General features: G+C 38.6%; 1 protein-coding gene across 2 annotated transcripts in view; it reads right to left on the bottom strand.

Moving 5' to 3' along the window:
• Nucleotides 1-23,350, bottom strand: part of JAKMIP2 (janus kinase and microtubule interacting protein 2) — a 52,769-nt gene that overhangs the window by 14,441 nt on the left and 14,978 nt on the right. For both annotated transcript variants that reach the window (XM_035338432.1, XM_035338431.1), the window contains exons 2-13: nt 18,762-19,031; nt 14,312-14,809; nt 12,704-12,913; nt 11,663-11,761; nt 9,622-9,768; nt 7,696-7,836; nt 6,548-6,604; nt 4,362-4,481; nt 3,777-3,905; nt 2,759-2,842; nt 2,413-2,475; nt 674-772 (exon numbers count right to left, since the gene is read on the bottom strand). In XM_035338432.1, the coding sequence (XP_035194323.1) occupies nt 674-772; nt 2,413-2,475; nt 2,759-2,842; nt 3,777-3,905; nt 4,362-4,481; nt 6,548-6,604; nt 7,696-7,836; nt 9,622-9,768; nt 11,663-11,761; nt 12,704-12,913; nt 14,312-14,809; nt 18,762-18,890 (1,776 nt within the window). In that variant the 5' untranslated portion in view covers nt 18,891-19,031. The remainder of the gene's footprint in view (nt 1-673; nt 773-2,412; nt 2,476-2,758; nt 2,843-3,776; nt 3,906-4,361; nt 4,482-6,547; nt 6,605-7,695; nt 7,837-9,621; nt 9,769-11,662; nt 11,762-12,703; nt 12,914-14,311; nt 14,810-18,761; nt 19,032-23,350) is intronic.

Below are 23,350 nucleotides of genomic sequence, written 5' to 3' on the forward strand. Positions count from 1 at the left end.
AAATTGAAAACGTTATTTCTCATCCCTTTCAGGTAGGTATTCAGGCAAGCACAAAAAGTGAAGATCAAATTTTGCTTTCAGATATGTTTTTTGGTTTACAAACATTTAATTCAATTGCTCAGTCTACTTTCATTAAAAACAGAACAAAAACAAAACAAAAACAAACAAAACAATAAGCTGGGTACTCACTCTCAGCAGAGATTTTAGCTGTGAGCTATGATGCAGCTCTGAGTAAAGTACATGAGGATGGAATTTAAACCTTGTTTACCTGGGTCACTTAGATTTAATTAATTTCAGTTTATTTTAATATATTCTGTCCAGCACTATACATTTGTATTCCAGAGCAGATATAAGAACAAAGCATGTTGACAACAGAATGCTCCAAATTATTAGAAAAACATGGTAACCTAGCACAGCCATGCTAAAGTTAATCAGCTAAGCTTACCTCTACCTTACCAGGCACCTAGCTCAGACAGAAGTGAACCATTTAAGTATAGAGATTACTGTTTCCAGGATATTAGAACTGACATACCTCCACAGCCCACAATTAAATATGCTCAGCCTGATTTGTTACTCTATTATATCACTACAGCACTGGTATAAACACTTGATTAAAGTTGGTGTTCAGTGCAAGTGCCCTGGTTCTGTCTACTGTAAAGAGCTGATCTGTCACCTCCAGTTCAAGGTTGCGGAACTCCAGCAGTTCATTCTGGTCCCGAGCATCCTGCAGCTCCTGTTGCAGACGGCTGTTTTCTGCTTCCAGTTTCTCTATCTAATAGACATATGTAAATTCATGATCTGTGTGACTGTTACAAGAAATGTTGAATATTTGGTGAGAAACAGTTCAGATAGCATAGACAGCTCAAGATCCAAGCTCTACAGAGGATTCACTACTTGCCATGTTACTTCAATGAGTCTTTAGTTTACAGGTGAACTTCTGCTCATCAGCTTGCTAAACATTATAAAATGCTTAGATTTAAAGTTTTCCTAAAGCAATCCAATCCTAGTGAAGATCAGTGGGAAGGTTAACACAACAGAAAATACCAAGTTAGCTATTAGATTATTCTACATTAGATATTAAATGCACTGATCTCATAGTAAAGTGCTAGGATAGTTTTTTTTGGGAAGGGCTGTGAAGACTACTTGGAGGACTCTGCAAACAAGTTGGATAAACATCTGTCAGGAGTGGCACAGAAATAGCTGGTCCTACTTTAGAGGAAATCTTGGGCTGGATCAGAGATTCCCAGGGTGTGGCACATGAAGCACAGTTGGCATGCAGGGACAGTTGTCTCTATGGGGCAGTTACTTGTGCAGTCATCCTATCCCACATGAGCACTCTCCTGTGAACTGCACAGCAAGCATCTCCACATGAATAATGCTGTCAATTAGCAGACGTGAATACCATGCGTTGGCCAATTGGATACAACGTCCTTGCTGGCAACAACACAACCACTGACTCCTCAGCCTGCTCTCTTCTGCCAAGTCTCCAGCCAGTGCCAGGACCTATACTTTGCAACGAGGTTCTCTGAATAGGGCCCAGACAAGGACGGTTAGGGAATGTGTTAAGACTGAAGTCAAATGAACCCCCATAGGTCAGTTTGTCTGGAGAAGCATGGCACAGGGCTGGAGACTTATTAGGCATGTTTATGGAAGGGAAGAAACACAGCTAGGAAACCACATCTGGGGAGGTGAAGAAAGAAAGGGGAGCTGTTGCTGGGACTTAATGATCTGTGATAATCAGATAAGGGGAGCTGTTGCTGGGAGATAATGATTCTGTGATCTCTTGCTGATGGCAGATGTACATACAGTCACTGTTGTAACTGCTGGTGATTCAAGCAGTGCCGAGGTCCTTCAATGCCTTATATTCCATGATTAAATATATATACACACACAGACATACATATATATATATATATACATGCATATATATGCACACAGAGTTGATGTTCCTGAATGCACCAATTGAAATATTAGTTCAAGTTGCACTGGACCTAGGGATGATACAAGCCCTTTAGAATATACAGAACATACAGGAAATAGGAGCATGAAAGGGTCCTGGTGTTACAGGGTGACTGCATTTCTGCTGCTGCTTCCCACCCAGCAGCTGAGTTCAAAATGTCCTGCCAGGGCAGCAACAGCAGACTCTTCAGTGCAGTGTTGCAGGAACACAATGTTGGAGCAGAGCTGTAATGCTACGCAGAGCTTCCAGATCTCAGGTTGGGAGCAACAATGCCTAAGCGTTAGAGAGGTTGTGTCTATCCATATGTCATCCTGTCCACACATCTTGTCCATATTCAGATATGCTGTTCTATCCATATACTATACTTATAAACACCAGACTGCATATCCAAAAGCTGTATTGCAGCATCCAGGTTACCTTTCAGAGCGAACACACAGAACTTGGGAACATACCTTGTCTAAAAGCTCTTGGTTCCTCTTAATAAAAAGTTGTTTGTCTTCCACCCAGTGAGAGTCCTGTTGGATGAAGCAGTACTGTTCAGAATAATCAAACTGTATTAGGTTGGCTATGTTTACTGAAAATTGGAGCCACAATATTCAGGTTTAAAAATCTTACATGAACAGACTGCAAATTACAGAATAACAGCATATTAGTCTACCTAGCTTTAGAAAAGCTGAACCTGCTAGACCTGCCTGCTGATTAAACAGTGACATTGTATCTTAGGGAAGTTTAGACTGAAACTGTACTAGGCATATTCTAAGCAGAGCAGTTAAAAGAAAATATACAAGAAGTGCTTACCTGCCCTTTCTGTGCTAAAGTTTTCTCCAGATCTTCTATTTTGGCTTTATATCTCTGTACTTCAGCTTGGAGCTGCTCTTGAGCCTGTTGAAGTCAGGTATAACATTAAACAACAACAAAAACAGCAATGTGGCTGATATTAAAGGAAACCAAACACAAGAAGAATCATGGTCTATGCTGTTATTTCCACTGAATGAGTAACCATTACAAAGATTCTGGCTCATCAGTATTTTCTGTCACCTCACATATAGATGTGAGATTAGCATATAGATGACACGGGGACAAAGCAGCAGATCATCCCCCTCTCCCCACCCAAGCCTGTTAGTAACATGTATTGTATTAGAGTGGCAAAACCCAAGATCAGGTATTCAGTGTGACAGACTCTGCTCAAAGACCCTGGTAAGGGACAGTCCCTAAATTGAAGAAAAGCGCTTAGCAGATGAGACCGTCAAAAGGCTGTAGAAAAAAAGCAATCAGAAATGCCTGGGAATTCTTCAAGAACTGACTTAAACTGGTAACATCTGACACTGCTTTGAGCAAGAGGTTGGTCTGGAGACCACCTGAGGCCCCTTCTAGCCTGAGCAATTCCAGGATTTTATTAGATTGATAACATTTTTAGCCTTGGAAGGTTTACTGTAATCTGAATCACACAATTTGAATGTAATTTGGATGTATTTTTTAGAAACATTCAGGTGAGTATTCCTAAGATTGGTACAATCTATGCCTTTATGCAAAACCACAGACTTCTATGTTTGCAAATCCAACACCTTCATACCCGGGCAAAACATGCTTTGGTATGTCTTCCTTAATGCAGGGGTTTGGGGCATAGCTGGAGCACAGCCCCTTGTAAACTGAGTAGTTGTGTCCATCTATAATCATCATTCCATTAAAATAAATGTAGCCAATGAGGGAAACAGACATTTCTGTTGTATGTCACTCCATTTCTTTGTATGCCACTTTGAGATATTTGTATGTTCTGATGGCAAGGAAATGCTTTTACCCTCAAACAAATGCTGACCTTGGCTTCTCTTTCAGCATCTATAATGCCTCCTGTTTGCTCCTGCAGTAGTGCATAAGCTCTCTGCAGGGCCTGATACTCCTTTGTCAGCTGTCGAAACCGCAGCTCTGATTCTTCTGCAGCTAAACTCTGAGGGAGAAGAAAGGACATGTCTAAGTACCAGACAGCAGTGCACTGCCAAAGCAAAGAATGCAAGTGTGACTTGTTAAACACAATAGTTGTTTTATGGATCTTGATTCAAAACAGCTTTTTGGTAAGCTTGCTGTAATAAGAAGTAATAAAATGTAGACTTTATAGACCATTTATATGTCTTTAAGCTAAAAGAAATATAACAAGTTAATTTTCTTGAAGGGGAAAAGAAACTCATCTCAGATCACAATGAAGTCATAGCTGTAGAGTCTATGGATTAGATCTTTAAAGAACCTCTCAGCATTTCAGGATATCAGTAACTGAAATTGAGGCCAAACTATGAAGAACTTGTCATTCAATATTCAGGAATAAAAACCTGGAGAGCCTGGCCACTTGCTTTGAAAGTCAAAATCTCATGAAAACCTGTCCTTACCTATGGAAAGAGTCAGATCTTACCTCATCCAGATCATCATCTGGGGTTGCTGGTGTTCTGTCTGTTCTATATGAGGCCACAGAGGATGTTTCAGAGTCCATGGAATCATCATCGTACCCAAAAACTGTATCCACCACATGTCTCTAAAGAAGGAAAAACACATGATTTCTGAATCTCCCTGGAAATGGGCTGTGAGCATTTCTGATTGGGGGAAAGGTTAATTCCATCCAAACCACGTTGCTAGCTATTTAAAAAAGGAAAGACATGAAAAAAGTTCTGTACAACCCCTGCAATTATCATCTCCAAACAAAACCAAAGGGAATCATACCGAATATTACGTCTTGTGCTGGTGGAGAACATGAGTTTGCTGATTAATTTTTCTAGACTGAGAATCTGGCTCAGTCTAAAAGTTGGAAAACATTGGTAGCAGCAACATACTAAGGAGAAGTCTCTGCCCCACACAATGTCAGGAGGCATCTGTCAACATGCAGAATAATGTGCAAAGACAAGGCAACGCCAGAAAAGGAAATGTCTAAGGTGTGGAATAGGGAACCTCCTCCTTCTCTCACAGACACCGCTGATATTCTGAATATTTCAGTGCTTCTCTCACTGATAGTGCTGTTCGAGAAAATGAGTAAATGTTATGCTAACACAAAACAATTTAATGTGACTTTAATCTCACATATTTTTCCAGTCATATAGTAACTGACACATGTTGTAAGACTGCTCACACAACACAGTTTTTTTGTATGTCTGATGCCTCATTGTCTCCAGTCTTGGTAACTGAATTCACCAAATCAAATGAAAACTGAGCCATGACCTATGAAAGTATACGTGCTTGACCTGCAGGGCTGGGTTTTAGGGCACAGACATGAGCATTTTAAAACTTGCTTTATGGGTAACTGTGCTGAAAGCTGATCAATGAGCATTTTAGATGCACTTCTGTTTTGCAATATTTTTCTTTTTTGCTGACAAGTTACAACCTTCTAAACCTGGAATTAGAATCCTCTGGCCGCGCCCCCCCCCCCCCCAAAAAAAAAAGCACAATAAACTTTTTCATACATTATCTTTTTTCTTATTTATTATTTTTACAAGTGAAGACAATAGCCATATCCTTCCATGTTTCAATTTTTGGCTTAGAAATAAAGTTAACAGACGAAAATACTTTTTAGTCCTTGCCTCACAGTTCTTTCTGCTGCGTATTACCTCAAAACCCATACAGAAACAAGGTGATGACACATCTAGGATATACCAGTCCGAATTTCTGTCTTGTGTGCAAGGAAGTGTTGCATTACGTTCACAGAACATGACTGACCACGTAAGGAATGTCCTTGAGGACAAAGTGCAACCAAACTGTGTGTCATACACAGTACCTCCACTCTCTGGAGATGGGGCATGGCTATTGCACAGTCATTCTTTATATCCAGCTGATAAAAAAATTATTTGAACCACTGCTGACTACTCAACTCTAAAGTTGTCCTAAACTATACCAGCTTTGGACTTAGAATCATGAAGGTTGGGAAAGACCTCCAAGATCATCTGGTCCAACTATCCCCCTACCATTAATATCATCCACTAACACACATCCCTAAGCACCACGTCCAGCCTTTCCTTAAACACCCCCAGGGATGGTGACTCCACCACCTTCCTGGGCAACCCATTCTAATGCCTAACTAATGCCTAACTGACTTGACCCAATATTGAATAACATAAGGGGTATTCAAACAATACTGAATAATTTAAGGCGTAGCCCCTGTGGAACTGAGCAGAAGAGAATGACACACAGTTTTTCTGACAGACTTCCACTTGGAAAATTAGATGGATAAGGATTTTGCATTCGTGGAAAATGCAGGATTGGCCTAGATGGACTAAAAAAAATAGCAATAGATAGATGGGAAGGTCTCTGGAAATATAAATACATCTCAGCATAGTAGGCCTTAAGACTAATATTTATAGAAAATAGAAGGAAGATTATTACTATTTCAAAGAGAAGGGAAAAGACACATTTTGTTGTGAATAAAATAGCTACGCACCCTTAACTGAATTTCAAAATGGACCTGAAAAGCTATCCCAGGTTAACTAAAGTGTTTATAAAACCAATCGCTAAAGCAGCTTGTTATAATCCACAGAACTCTCTTTAATCAGATTGCTAAATTTCCTACAAAGCCTACTAGCATTTTTATAAACTGAAAACATTTTTTCCTCTTACCTTAATTGGCTTTGAACTCCTTTTATTCTTTCTGCGACGAATGAGTTTTTCCCTGTCCTGGAAAATAAGATTAAAAAGTTATTCGACTTAAAATTTTTATCTCGCTCTTCTTTTGTTTGCAGTCCTAGAATGCCAAACCTACAGACAAAACAAAACACTGGGCTTCCTCTGACTGTGTTTATACTTTCAAACAGGAATCTGATTCCAGGTGGAAGGAAGGATTCATATTCTAATCTGTGTCTGTGCGTCAGCAGAAAACCATTTGAAGAAGGGACGAAGGGATAGCAGAAAAGAAACCCCACTTGTGCAGCTGCTTTGACAGGCTGTCAAACAACAGGCACTGATTGATTTCCTGTTAAAATCACTGGGAGGCCTGTAACAGGGGACTTTTTTGGGCGTTATATGGGAGGCAAACTGTTTGACTTCACTGCAGAGGTGATGCTGCCTCTATCTCAGAGTCGTTAAAAGATACTAGTGTTGGTTTCAACGCTCCTAGCAATGACATCTTAGAAGAAGCAACAGCTGCTTTGGAGTCTCTCTCTCTTTCCCCTCAACATCATAATACAAAGCCAGCTAAAAAAGGCTGTATTAAAGGCCTTGTATTAAAGGATATGACAGAAGAACTAATCAGAGAATCAGAGAATATCTGAGTTGCAAGGGACCCAAAAGGAGTCATTGAGTCTAACTCCTGGGTTCCCAAAGGACCACCACCCCCACCACCCCCAAAAATAAAAAGATCAGAAACTAATGAGCCCCAACTGGCAGCATGCTCTTTTCTAGAAAATGAAGGATATTGCACTGTGTGCCTGCATATCAAGATTTTAATAATAGCCTAGTTACAATGGAAAGACAGCTTGTCACAGCCCTGCCTTATGAACATATATGTAATTTGGTGTGCTCCGCTGTTCTTAGTCTGTGTTCATTTCCAGAGCTCAGTTCACACACACAAGTTACACCTTTTCATTGTAAAACCGATGCTCCATTAGAAAGAAATAAACCACACCCACACTCACCAACATCTGAAAATCTACAGGTGTTAAAAGTAAGGAAGAGATGAACTCTCAGACTTCTATTTATAATAAAAAAATACTAACAGTGGTGAACTCTATACAGGAATTGTTGCTAATTTCCTGGTGCTCTGGACGTACCCTTGTTAACTCATCAATTATGTTCTGTTGTTCTATGACCTGAAGCTTTAAAAATTCAGTTTCTTGTTCCTCATTAGCCTGATCAAGGTCATTGAGAGATTTTAATTTCTTTAGAGGAGGATGTGATGTCATTTTTTCTCTCTGTGGTATGAAGAAGAAAGACACAGATAAAATAAGATATAGCAATTAAAAGAAAAGATTAGGCATTTCAGCTAAAAATTAGGCATTGTTCTTCATTTAAGATGTAAAGCCATTTAAATATTCTTCAGCTACATAATTCTTATAACTTCAAATTTTGTAATTCATAATTTCAGCTATATAATTTTTATAACCCACAAGCGCTTCTTAATAATAAAGCAGCACTACAAGATCGAGTCGTTCAAGCAGAACAACAAAGATTTCTCTCTACTTAGAGGAAATAAAGCCTCTACAGCAGCCTTTAAAGGTCATTTACCATAACTTTCTGCACCATGCATCTAGATGTCCACCATGTGGCAAATATATTTGTATCCCCAATGTGCCCAGTGGGTATGCCATGAGGTCCCATGACCCCATGCACTTGCATATACCCCTCATATGATCATATACATTGAGGAATCAGACATATTAGATTTGTGAAAGACATGTATTCAGTCAGAACAAGAGGAGAGGTAAATAATGGGGTATCAGAACTATTTTAACTAGAATTCTGTATCCTGCCTGAGCATATGTGGGAGAGATGTCTATAGCCTGTGAGAATCAATCTAGCCACCTACAATTTGCTAGCTTCCATAATTTAGGCATCTAAACTATCAAGAGCAAATGTCAGAGAGCTAAATTAGAACATAGGTGCTGTGTGCACCCATATGCACCAGGGGCACTGCCCACTGATGCCTAATGTATGCAGACACTCAAGTCCCTTCTGCTTGCTGAGGGAGAGCCCAAGGGGCCGTGATCTGTGATCTACTACAGCTGTGGAAGAAGAATTCTGACTTGTGATGTCTGCAGTAAGTTTATCTGACTTCTGGGCATGAGTGAATTGTAGAGTCTTAAAGTGGATTAACCTTGTAACTCTGAAGCCTTTATTCTGTAAGACAAGAAAGTGAATCTGATAGTCTCATCCTAATCAGCAGGAGAGTTACATCCACTGCAGAATGGTCAGCCTGCTCAAGATGAGGACAATGGCTATTATGAGCCAAAGACAAGAGACACAAACACTTAGCAGCTTGCCAGTTTGCATCTGGCAACCCAAGATTTCCACTTTTTTTTTTTCTTTTTTATATTAATGTCAAGGCAACATCGATGCATGTGCAGGAACCATATTCTAACTGACACTAAGGATTATTCCATTTGAAGAAACTACAGACATAACTGCTTTATTCCCACTTCATATAGCCCTGATATATGAAATATATAACCCTAGCCATCACAACACCATTTTCCCTCTCTCATATACAAGTACAATGCACGTGTTTTATGGGAATATTATATTTCCTCAAGGGCAGACCAGAACTTCACTTTGCCATCATCAGCTCTGCGATGTTCTTTGTACAGAACATGGACATTCTAAGCATTCTAAGATGGAAATCAGGCTGGCTGAAAACACTTCTTAACAGCTTCCTTTTTGGTTTACAAATGATACATGGCAGAATAGAATATAACTCAATGATACAACTTTTTTTTTTTTTTTTTTTTTTTTTTTACTCACAAATCTGATTTTTGGGATAGTACTAAAGATTGATTTTAGGAATTCACTTAAAAACATTACACATGTATGCATAACCCACAATGTTATGTGTCTATTATGTACAAACCTAAATATTGATATATTTTATCAATAGTATTACACATCAACACATTGTTTGTACATGCATGTACTGTGCAGACAAGCACACCAAAACAGACATATGTCATACAGTAATGTTCATTTTGCTCTTCAATACTGACCATTTCTATATTTTCTTTAGTGACTGCTTTGAGTTTATCTTCCATGCGCTGCAAAGATTGCATCAGTTCATCATTTCTCTTCGTGAGGCACTTGTTCTTTTCCAGGAGAGGTTTACATTGTTTTTCAGCTTCTCGGACACGCTTCAACTGAATTGATAATAGCAATTAATAATTGTAAGCGATCAAAATAAAATATATTTTTCTCTTTCATTTGTTAGAAATATTTTGTTAATCTTCCCTGTTGGACTACTGTCCCAGTAAAATGCCAAACAAAATGATCAAATGGAACGGGCAAAGCAATCCTAGTAATGCTTACAACTTCAATAAACTTACTTTACCTATAAATCTCAAAGCATAACTCTGCACATCTATTTCTGAAAGACGGCTTTATCTATGTGAAAACTCATACATAGGAATGAAGCCATCCTACGAACCACCAGGCAACTGCAAAAGCCCTAAACAAAGCCAAAACCTCTTTTTAATCTGTAGGAAAGCCATTGATTTTCTTTGAAAGACAGATTTGCATAGGTACCTACACAGTCTGGATCACAGCAACAACACATATGTAAACCTGTTTCTTAATGCAACACAGTAAAATACTTGTGCACATGCACAATGAATGTTGCTTTAATCAACAAATCACGTATCATTTAAACAACAAATCTCATCAGATTAAAAGTTAACTTAGGGCATATTTGTAAATTCCAGTATTGACACAGCTAGAGTTTTAACCAAGTTATTTTTCTTTGCAAAACTAGTTCCATCTGGTAAAACTGAGTGTTAATATATGACATTTCTTTTTCTTAGGGAGGACAAGGAAAATTATATATGGCTGTGGAAAGACATCCTCTTTGTGCCCAGCTGATCTACCTAATGAAGGCACTGTGCCAGCTCTGAGTTACTGTTCATCACTGGGAGGTTCCTGCCCCTTGCATTTCTGCTGGGGAAAGGACTGGGAGAATTTATTGTAGCTATTAAGGACTGTTAACCACATTTGCTTACATAATCACATCATTTTTACTAGGGTATTCAGACTAATCCATTAAATTTTGCCCAAAGTGGGCTAGCAAGCACCTGAAGATTCCTTCTGCTAACAGGAAAGGAAGTGGGCTTCAATCAGCACAGTTGTTGGCAAAACAACCATCTGTCCTACCCTAAGTACAAAGTTAGCTGTTGCTGGTCTGAATGTATCTTAAGGTGCATGGTATTTCTAGCAGTACCCTGGTCACCTTTAACCAAATGTATTCATTGTAGGCACATTGTGCAGGATACAAATTTGAAGCTTTTTTAAAGGTGTTTTTTTGTTTGTTTGTTTGTTTTTGGTGGAAAAACAGACTATTTAATAACATGCAACAGCTAGTCAAGCTGAGTCATCAGACTACAAACTATTCAGTGTTGCAGAAATTTGATGTTTGAGAGCTTTTCATAATTGAAGAGAGGCATGTGAACACATTTATAATGTTACTACAAACTTCATATTATTTTGCAAATATTAAATTAATTAACAATGAGGATATCCAAGCCATACACACTGATATGAAAGGAGTGCATTAAGACTCCTAACTCAGGACTTATAAAAAATACTGAGAGTTTAATTCCAACACCCTCACCCTTAATCACAGAAGCAGAAACATGGAGTAGTCAAAAGCCAGGGTGCTGACTTCAACACAGGTATCACTGCCTAATAGTAAATCAGATAAAGGGATCAATTCACTGTTGTCTGTTCTCCCTAGATCTGATTCTTAGCTGTTCTCATATACTGGACTACAGACATTATTTGATTTACAAGATAAGTCTCATCATGCACTGTTGTATGCCCCAAAACACCTGAAAAGGTCAAGGAAGGAACACAATCAATCATATAGAAAGATATAACACTCTTTGCCTCAGCTTCCATTGCGATTTTGTCCCCATATAACTTCACTGAAATTATTGTTTAATGCTAGAGTGAAAAACCATCCTCAGTGTCCTTAGTGACAAGCCTCTTTGCCTTCCTTATGGCTCCTGGCCCCCTCTGTCTGATAGTGCAAAGCTCACACACCAATTCATTTCGTTCATCAACGAGCAATGTGTTCCTGTCTTCCAGCTTCCGAATCGTGGCATTCAACTCTGCTATCCTCTTCTGGTTTCTGCGCAAGTCCTGTTCATTGGTAACAACATAATACAGTTACTAATTCTTTTCAAAATACATTTCAGAAAATCATCTCCCAAAACCACATACTAGTCAACTTAAGCTGTCATCATCATCATCAAGTGATTTTTTTTTTTAATGATACTTAATACTATGGCAAAAATGTGTTGTTGGTTGTTGGTGGTTTTTTTTGTTTGTTTGTTTGGAAGAAATCATCTAGTTTGGGGGAAATTTTAAGACTGAGAATTTTCAGTTGTTAACAAAATTAAAAAAAAAAAAAAAAAAAAACTGATGTTCATAAGTTTTCTGATAGGGGAAAAAAGAAAAAAGCTAAAAGCTTCTAGCTTTTCTTGCCTTCTATATGTTGCTTCTACTTGCTGAGCCATGAAAAGGTAAGGACATCCCTTTCACTATCAGTTGCTTTTACCTTCTTATTCTTCATTGGTGTATGTGTAAATATATGTATATACATATTTGTTGTGTAAATGCCATGTTTAGTCACTCAACTAGGGAAGTTGCATGCCTTGTAAATGAAAGCAACAGCTACACATGCAGAGAGCAAGACAGAAAGAGGAGGTGCTCCTGAGCTTCCTAGATTCCCCCCAGCCTTCTCCCTACCTGTCTTCCCAATTCTATGTTTGTTTTGAGGATGCAGACTACCCAGATAGTTACAATTCTTTCAGAATAGCACTTATCATTTAAGAAGTCTGCATATTATATTATAATAATATTTAATAATAATAATAATAATTAAGATTTTATATATACAGCCAATGAGGAAACAGAATTACAAAGCTTTGTCCAACTGGCCTTTTCTTAGAAGAAGCTACAGTTATAAATCCTCTGTAGCGAATAACAGCGGGAATGTTTTCCCAGGGACCAAGAAAATTTTTAAGCAAAAAAAAAAACAGCTACATTTCTGTTTTGCAGCATCCAGTAAAACCTGCGTACAGGGCTGCTGCAATGCTCTGAACCATCTCCAGCCCTTCCTGGTATCTCTCTCTTGGGACTGCTCATGTTACACTCTGCCTCCTTCACCAAGAAGAGCTGTTCATCCAGAGCTTCCTTCTGTAGCTGCAGCTTCTGCACATAGCCTGTCTGTGTCTCCAGTTCTTTCTCCAAGGAAAATATGATCCTGTCTTTAGCCTTGATCTCGTCCATCTGATGAGAAAAACACCAGAGCAACGTTAGTGCATAAATGCAAAAGCATTTCATCCTTGTCCAATCTAGGATGACGTGATTTACTTAACACCAGTATTCACCACTTAAATCTGCTACATCATATCACACAAGCTTGAAAACAATACTCTTTGAGGTTTCAGACACAACTGTATGCCATCACATACAGTAACAGATTCGGCAGCCTTTCACAGAGTGAAGCCTTGGAACCAAGCATGATGAAATATGAAAAATGTCTCAGCTCTTGTAATGGCAACAGACACAGGGTAATAAGATAAAAAGCTTCAAAAACTGGATGAACAGTTCAGGCTTTCACCTTGCATCTTGGTCAGTTATTTATACTACTGAAAACTAAGTCTATACTCCAACAAAACCAAAACAGTTTAGAACAGCTCCTGCTTATATAAATTGAGCTACAACAGCTGAGATGGTAGAGGGTACAGATGGTTTCTTACAAACTCTGTATAAACCCCCGATTTCTTAAAGCTGATTGACAATGTTCTTAATCTTCATCTGAGTGCAAACGATGACTGGGAAGAAAATTTTAAATTAAAGCTTCTATTAAGATCAGCACATTTATTATTATTTGCTTGTTTGGAGTTTTAAACCTATTAAATTGACTTTACCTCAACCCACAATTTTTCTAACTTTTTACCATCCAATTATCTTCCTCCTCCCATTGCAGGGGAGTAGGGGAAGGGAGGTAAGTGGTGGCAGTAGGGTGCTTAGACACCTACCAGGGTTCAACTACAACACTTTAAACTCAAAAATACCATTCTTGACACTGTTTAAATCACCATTTCTATTACTTAACTGTCAAATCTTGAATTTCAGTTTTCAAGCCACATTTTCCATTGCAGTAAGCAGGCTCAGCTCACTGCATGATAGGGAAACATGGCCACTTGCACCATTGCCCATTTTGGGTCTCATTTTGCTCATTCTCTCCAGTAATTACTGAAGGGTCTGTCAAAATCAAAGTAAAAGGTATTTCTTCTTCTGCCATGCTCTGTGTTTAATGTATTTAAGATACCATCATAATGGTTAAAGAAACTAATAAGCTGTCAGTGCAGATGCAAACATCTTCTTTTTCTAATACTATGAATGGCAGATGTATTAGCATTTCAGCAAATTAATTCCTTATGGACTGGACCAATCACTCTTACTCTAAGGAGTTATTTGCCCTCCAAGTGGTCACTCTAGTGGATTCACCGTGATCTATCTGATGCTGAGATATGATAATACAACGTTTTTATTACTTTTGCAAGCCGAGGTGCTTTGCAGAGTTCTGTGATTCACAAAAACCTGAGAGGTACAGGAAACAAACTCACTACAGCATAAAACAACACATGAAATGTTTTGGTGCGAGGAGGGGTTACTAACCAAGCGGCGAATATCCCTCTCACTCTCCCATTTGATCTTAGAAATGGCTTCCTGGTGGGACTGATGCTCACTCCGAAGATCACCCGCCTTGATCTTGTCAGCTTGGATCATATTGTTAAGGGCCTCATCTACCTGCTTTTTTGCAGACTTCAGTTCAGTAATTTCCTGCAGAAGCTTAAGGCGCTCAGAGTCAAACTGTTTTCTGGCCTCTTCACGTGCCTCAATAGCCAGCGCTGTCCTTACTTTATCACTGCTCCCATCCCGCAGTGCACACAACGCTGACTTGAGGCGCTGGATTTCACTGTCTCGGACTTTTACCATTCGTGTCATCTCCTGCTCGTGCTGTTTGATGAGGTTCTCCCTCACCGCCTGCAGCTCCTTCATTTTTTCTTCATGAAGTTTGGCTTTTAGCTCCGTGATCTGCACAGTCTGCTTGCGCTGCTCCACTTCACGGATACGTTTAGTTTCTTGAGTCTTCTCTCTTTCTAGTTTAGCAACCTAAGTTGAGACAAAATGAAAAGTCACCTGCTACCAAGATACTGTTATTAAAACAAGCCCACCTAGTCACACAGCTTTATCAAATTGAAGAAGACCCTGCTGCAGGCTCTAGATGCTCCTCCATCCTCCTACCACAAAATACGGGCCAACTCCTACAGCCCTCACATAGATTTTGCACCGTCTTTACTCAAGCCAAAACACCATTGTCTTCTCTAGATATCTTGCCTTACTCAATGAGGCTACACAAACTTTCATTTTTCCCTTAAGAAATAAGATCCTCTATATATGTATACATTTGTCTAATAACTTTTTAACCCATCAGTCAATTTCAGCCAAATTCATTAGAAAAGTAGAGAGCTTAGCAATAGCAAGATTACTACAACTTTCATGACCAAGGGCAGTCAATTACATGAGAGAGAAGTATATGTGCATCTATAGGATCCCAACTGAGGTAAGGTGAGAGTCTTTAGGACCGGAGAACATCTCATCTTTTGCAGATTTTCTTATCCATAAGTGAAACTTCAATAGGCATATGTAGTCAGTTCTTGAACATGAATCTACAGAAAAGCATGCTTCACTGCTTATTACACTAATGGAACAGCTAGCTGTACTTAAAATAATGTCCTTTGCTGCTCTAGATTAAAGATATTTTTTAAAGTTCTTGGACCATAGCTTTGGAATCAAAGTTACAAGGCAGCCTTTAGTACATTTGCACTAACATATCTCTAAGTCCAACTTTATAATCCTGAGCAATTTCACAATAAAATCCCATGTGAACCTACACCAAAGAAAAGCCACTGACAAGGGAAGTTTTCAGTTCAGAGTAAGCTCAGTAAGTTTATTATTTACAGTGAAAAAGATTGGGATTTCTGCAATTGTAAGAACTATTTTTGTCTATTTCTTTTTAAATAAAGACCACAAAGAATGAACAAGAGAAAACCTTTCAGAAAGAAAAAACAAAGGAGAAGAAAAAATAACACAAACATAGTAGCAGGTCATCTGGAAGCCCTCCAAGAGCTACTGGTGGTCTAGCATACAGGCCTAATTGATTACTTGGAAAAGATTTAGTGAAGGTAGAAAGTGCTACTGACTATATGTAGAGCTGATTGACTTATTCTCTCAAGCTTTGTCATTTTACCTTTCCCAAAATAAGTTGTTAGAAGAGTTTGAAAGCGTACTTTTACTTCGGTTTCAATCAAGTCTCAGTTTTCCTACTTCCTACTTAGTTTTTTACTTCAGTTTTCAAGTCCTTCTGACAATTAATAGACTTTAAAAATGAGATGCATCTTTCTCAGGAAGTTCCATGGAAAACAAATCTGAAAGATTCTCCTAAAATTCCCTACGCAGTTCTCTGGAACACACAAGAACTTTTCAAAGCAAAATATTCAGTACACATGTTATTTAAAGTTGGTATGTACTTGCAGCTCCCGCTGACTTCCCTCAGGACTTCAGAGGTTATCAATGCAGTAGCTATGTGTCATAACACGTCATATGCAAAAAAGTGTTTTTCAGCCAGGCACTAAAAACCAATCTCTTTTAATCACATCTGTATGATTCATGTGAGAAATTCAAATGCCATTACATAGATCACTTCTGAAAAGAAAGCTACACATAGCTACACAACCTTAGTGTCCCACCACCCTCCACCCCACCCTGAGAATCCTTAGGCAGGTTTTTGGTTTGCTTTCACTCCTTTTTCAGTCTAGATTAATCTTTGATTTTGAATACTCATGACTAAAAATGAGCCTGATGCTCTCTTTATTTCTTTAATTGTTGTCTTCCTGTTTATTAAAAAGGGAATTGAATGCATTACAAAATAAGGTGTAATTATTGTATATGATCTATTCTGGCATGACATAAAAAGATACATGTAAACTTTCAACAAACTAGTTTGGGTATCAAAATAGCACAGTGCAGACCCATGCAGGGCCTGGGTACAACCCAAGCTGAGTACTGGGATGCCTGGTTTTACATCTGTTATTTTCCAGGCTACCTAGTTTATCTAACTGCCATTAGGTGTTAAGCTGATGTGTAGATGCACCTTTCTGATGGGAAGAAAGGGAGAAAGAGTGAAGGTCTTGTGGGAAAAAGATTACTATATTTGAAGTAACGTGAAAGAGACCTGCTCAATAAAAGACCATAAGGGTCCTCTTTGGATTCAGTGGTAGAGTGAATTTCTTGCTAGTAGAGACAGGAAAATTCAAAGATCCTTTTGGTTTGAACCCTTTGTGGGATGAACAATTTCTTAAAATTCCTTTTGATGTTGTGTGACTGTCCATTTTGGCATCCTATTTTTATCATCATTTTACATACAAGGTTGTAATAGATGTCCATTCTGAATCTGCTTATGTCTAGGGAAAAAAAGGGGAAAAAGCTAAAATCTGATTTCTGTATCACAATTAAAATTGCAGTGATAGCTGCTCCTCTAGATACAAATCGCAGAACATTTCAGAATTGTGATCTGCTTCCTGACACTGTAGTTTTTAGCCCCTTGCTCCTCCATGATGACAATTCCTTTGGTATCTGGATCACTCAGTCCCATTTGGTCACAGGAACAGATGAGAGCACCTATGGATGGACCTCCTGAGAGGTACGGAAGTACAAGCAATTTCGTTAATTGTTCACATTCTGCTCAGGTCCTTTCCATTGTTACTCTGAAGCACATTTAAATATATTTCAGATAAGATTTTTTTTTTTTTTTTTTTCAGTTTTGAAGGCTTTACTACATTTGTTGCTCTCATTATTTAGACCCATCCTTGAAGTGATGTCTAGTAACAAAAACCAGCACTGGCAAGTACCATATCAGAATTCCATGGCTGCAATGACAAAAAAAGCAACAAGAGTTAGAATATAGTGGAAAGCACTACAGAATCTCCCTTGGCCATCAGTTTTCTTATTGGCCTCCTATGGCTCCTTAAGAAAATAACTAAGCTTTGCCTATGTGCAACATATGAATGACAGAGCTTGCAGGGAATACACAAAAGAAGCATTTTTGCTTTCCAAGGCTGTCATTGACCACATGAAAGAAAAGGATGCAGAATGAGTTTGAAAGAATTATGGTACCCACATCCTTGTTTATCTTCACTGCTTGTAAAAGACATATTAATCTCACTCACGTTCAGGGACCTTTAGCATTTACCACATAAGGGTTTATTGCACAAAAGCTGCACTCTGCCTGTAAAACACAGATGCACTGTGAGTGCCACTAGAAGCATCCCTAAATGATGAGGGAGCAGCACTTTGGAGAGCAAAATCTACCCTGTTTTGCAAGGCCATGTCAGGATCACCTGTGGGAAAACTGATGCTGCCTGCAAGGATTTTAGCAGAAGGTCTGCAGGGTTTATGCAGAATAGGTGTAAAATAACGGCCAGTTAGTATTTTATACTTGTATTAAACAGTATTTTATACTTGGATAACAACTGGCCCATTACCTTTTTACAGGCTACAAAGGCTGAAATAGTGTAAGAAGTTCTTAGTGTCTTTCAAGGGCTGCCCTAGTGCAGACGATGCAGGAAAAGAGTCAAGACATCAGCAGATGATGTAGGGAAGAGCTGAAGCTGCAGCCCACAGCCCTAAGGCAGTACCAAAGGCTTTAGAAGTTTATGTGAGGAACCTCAAACCTTCACAGGTATGTACAGACAGGGCCATGGCTATACCCTCTGCACATGATACTCAGCTGGCTTTTGACTAACTTTGGATATCAGACTGCAATGCTGACAGACCATTGGCACCTGAGCAAGATTGAAATAATGTATACATACCTTAATGTACAAAATACAGTTCTTGTACCTTGGTATTTTACCAAGGTCTTTTCCACTGAAGCAGCATCACATCATACCACTGTTCTAGAGAAAAGTTGCATCTGTTGATTTCTGTGATGCTGTTTTTTTTTTTTCATGTGTTTCTTTCCTTCAGTGCAGACACTTTTATTTAAAACCAAACCCTCACTCACCTTAGATTTCTCCTGGTGCAGCTCAATTTGAATGTCTGTTAGCTTGGTCCTGAGTTCCTCATTGGCAGCCTGTAGGGCAAGAATCAGTGCCTCAGGCTTTTCGCCCTTGCTACGCCCTTTTTTTGACATGATTTCTTATCAGTGAGAGTCCATGTGTTTATTTCTTTCAAATGTGGACTGCCATCTTTTTCTGTTCCTTTCAGTACCAGTTATTTTAATGCCTACTGCATGGCAATCCTTAATGTTCTGTCCTCAGATGCTTTGGAAGCCCTGTGAGAAATGAGACATACTATTATTTATCAGTGGACATTGCAACATGACAGCTCACATGGTTATGGAACACAAGATAGCTCACTTCTCCAAACACTGCAATTTTTGTCTGAAAACCTGCAAGGGAGATCCCAGCACAACCAGGCTTCTTTATGCAAGTCTGACATAGTGGTGGAGATTTCATACATGCCCTTTTCTTTTTCTCATAAAGGGGTACCATGCAAAGAAGATATAAGTTTGTTTATCATAAGGATTAATGATGTTGAGACTACAGGATTGGAGAGGGCAGGTCATTTAATCCAAGCCTTACAGTCTGGGATAACCACAAAGCAGGCATTTTAGTCTGTAGAATCTATCTACAATATCTCCTACTACCCTTCAAAACCCATGAACTCTCCCAAGATTCTGTGCCAAACTCAGACTTTCATACAACATTCCTACAGTCTACTACAAGAAGAGAGAAGTGCTGAAGTTCTCATTAGCATTCTGGGTCTCTGTAGAAGCAGAAAATGAATGACATGCAAAAGCCCATATCAGACTAGAATTTGTCACCTTTGCCATTTTTAAAGGAATGCAAGAAAACTAACCAATAGTTTATGTCAACTAAATGTGGGGGAAAATACTGTCCTAAGTCAAAATGATATGGTAAGCATAAATCCAAGCACATCAGCAAGATATGCAGATAGGGAAGCGAAGGTGGGTTGTTGTTTGTTTGTCTGTTTTCCATATCACTGGGAATATGAGTGTCCCTCTGTCCTGCATGTCCCATGTACTTTTTTTTTTTTTTAACATTTTTCTTATTAGTTATTAGCACAGACTGACAGCCTTGGATAAAGAGGTATTCTGTCTACCCACAAAATAAATGTGGATTTAATAAGCTTCCTAGAAATTTCTGTATCTATGTCTCTCAGCGCTAAGCAGGGATTGAGATGGTGCGATGTTCATGCTCACGTAGTCACTCTGCCTTTCCTGCCACATTCACAAAACCTGCAGAAATTACATACATCTTTTGAGATGAAAGCAGAATCCTCAATAAAGAATGTCATTGTGAATTGAACAAAACAATTTCACTCCTTCTTGCTGTGTTGATCTTGCTGTTCTGAAAATACTGCACTATATCAGCCAGGGCTTCATATGCTGCTCCCTATTATAATACCTGTGAAATCCTGGAATTGCGTTGTATATATACACTATAAATTAGAACAGGATCTGATCCATCCTTCCCACAGTGCCTCATATTCAAAACTGGTAACAAAAGATCTAATCATGCTAGTTACATGAAAGACTTTTTTTTCAGTAGGGCTGCAACAGTACAACATCTGAACTGAGCCTGCTTTCAGCGCAAGTGATAGAGAAAGAAAACGGTCTTTGGAAAGCAGTTAATAAAATGGCTTGATCTTGTCACATACCACGTGACACAGCACAGCCCTGGAACATCTTATGTAGTTCTGGCCAGGAAAAAAATCAGACCATATGGGATAGAAATGGTCAAGAAAGCAGAAATCTTTGACTGCCAATACCAAATGGTGATTTGAGTTTGAGCAACACCTCATGCTTTCACCAGATTAGCTATGCAAAGGATGGCTTTGGAGAAAGAAAATAGTACATAAGAGAAGCAGTAAAGACAGCAGATTAAAATAAACAGGACAAGATTTCCTGAATGGGGAAAATGCTTCTTTGTTGTGTTGTTTAAGATCCTCAACCACCCCAGAGACTCCTCTGTCCTGGAGGCCTGTTCAGCAGAGAGCAGAGAGGCTTTGATAGTTGTGATATGCTGTAGTGTTGCAATGATACAAACTTCTACTAATGCACCAGGACCATACTGTTCACAATCCTTACCACACTGAGCTGGCAACACAACTAACTATTGGAACACTGGATGACTGATTTGCCAGTATGCTGCAACAGAGCTATTAAATAAACAGAGTGTGAACTGGTACACAAGAACACACAGCCATAACAGAGGTAATCCCAGGGCAGTGTTATCAGAGTGCTGTCATACAATCAGTATCACCACACAATGTCAGATATTATGTTAACTAAGAATAACTCCCAGAGCCAGACTCTGTTCTGGTTTACTGCAAGGAATTGGCCAAGTTTACCGGCACTTTTGGGAAGTAATTTCAATGAAACACACAAAAGTCCTTCACTAATTGCAAAACATCAAGTTAGAGTGCATATTCTTCCTGTTTCCCATGATTATAATCACTGGTGAACAGCAGTATAATATGGATTTTTAATGATCAATAGGGCTTAATGAACATTATTTTAGTAGTATATATTCTAGATAAAGTAAAAAATAATTAGCAAATAAAAAATAGAGCATATTACTTTAGTATCAAGATTGTCTCAACGGGATAAGAACACATGGATATTCAAAAGCAAAAGGAACCTAAAGATGCTCTTTGTGACATTAAGATTAAAACATGTATAGTGGAAATACTTAAATAGAACACTAATGCCCCAATGTTTTTTTAGTTTGGAGTAGCTTTTTTATTTATTTAATCTGCTGCTTTACTGGTTCAACAAAGAATACTGCTTTGGGATAGAATTTCAATATATCTTTATAATGAAAGCAACTATATAAATGTAACACAAAAATGCAGTGGAGAGACCTACAGCAAATTCATTAGTAGCCCATGATTTCCTCAACTGCATTCATAATTTGATGATACTGTTGATCATGATTCCTTTAAAAAAAAAAGGCCATATGAGCAATCTCCATTAATTCTTCACAAATCAACTTGTATGGCATGTATAGCACTTCAACACACTGATGAGCATAACTTGTACTTATCACAGTTTTGCACCCACAATTAATTTTCAAATGAAAGATGGCATCTCTAACCCCAGTTATCAACCTCTTTCTCTTAGAGGCGTTCATCTTTCTCATCATTCTCCAATACATCACTAACATCACACTCTTCCAAGAGGCACTTGGGTCCTCTCAGATATGCTGTATAGAATTATGTTTTCCTGTTGGTGTCCCCAGAACAATTTGAAAGCATCTCTATCCACCGTAGGAGCATTTCTTGTGTCAGTCAAGGACCTGGCAGCATGGTGTATCCTGCCTGTCATTCTGCAGACCACATGAGTATACTCAGAGGTGCTTTAAAATGCTGAACTTGAAGAGGGACTCTCCAGAGTCACTCTTTGGCCACATCTGTATCTCCACTTGCAGACTTACAAAACAGAAAGAAACTCAACATGTTTGCGCTTTAAGCAACAGTGACCATCAGTTGGTATAACTCTCACTGTCAGATCTACTAGTTGTCTGCACACCTTGCCTCTTCAAGTGGCCTAACTGTTTTCTTGCTAAGTTGCTTCCAGAATTCATTTTCCAAGAAGCTTTGAATGTATGGTCTGACACAGACTGATAATCTTTTCTAGGTTGAGTTACGTCTACTTAGAAACAAGGAGTCACTTATACTTCACAGAAATAAGACTGAGTGCTGTTGGATCCAAGTGTACAGATCAGAAGGGGGACTGCAGTGAAGGTCTTTCGTTAATCTAGTTTTATACTTGGGGTCCTGAGCCCTGCTTCGGTCTACTCTAGGAAAATAGACATAAATATCTATTTATATATTTATAATATATATTGCAGATCACACTCTAGTGAGACTGACTGGCTGCAGCAGCACTTAAGAAAACTTAGTGTAACTTAATGCAAGCTAGATACAATTCTTCTGGAACACAATATGATCTTGTGGGTAGAGCAGAGACCACAATGCACAACTTCCAGGTTCTTTTCTCATTCCTTCCACTCCTGTATATGTACTTTCCTTAACATTCCAGTATCACTCCAGAGAGCCCATTCTATAAGCTGTTTCCCACTGCCATTATTTATTTTCCCAATTAAGTACCTTTTAAGATCAGACACATTTGATTCAACGGTATCTTACCAACAGCTAACATGGTTTATGTTAACCAACTGAAACACAAGGCTTTGAAGAATGGCTTCAATCGACAGTGATCCTAAACATGAAACAAAGACTAAAAACTAATCATTAAAGAACAAATTTAGAATTACAGGCAAGAGAAGGAGAGTTATTATTCACCATTATTCACAGAAAAATGTTTCTGGCACTGTCAGTTAAAGTCTATAAAGATAAGATGACATTGGTGAATGCAGTTTTAGTAATATTTAGCCCAACCTTTGAATAACTTCTGCAAGTCTCTTACTATGCAATCTATTGTTTATGTTTGTATGTTATATTGTAATGTTTGGTTATTCCACTGAATTTTCCCATTTTCAGATGGAACACCTCAACATGAAATAATGAAAATACATGAAAAATTAAATAGTACAAAAAAAAAAA

Source organism: Oxyura jamaicensis, chromosome 13, assembly GCF_011077185.1.
Source record: "Oxyura jamaicensis isolate SHBP4307 breed ruddy duck chromosome 13, BPBGC_Ojam_1.0, whole genome shotgun sequence".
NCBI lineage: Eukaryota > Metazoa > Chordata > Aves > Anseriformes > Anatidae > Oxyura > Oxyura jamaicensis.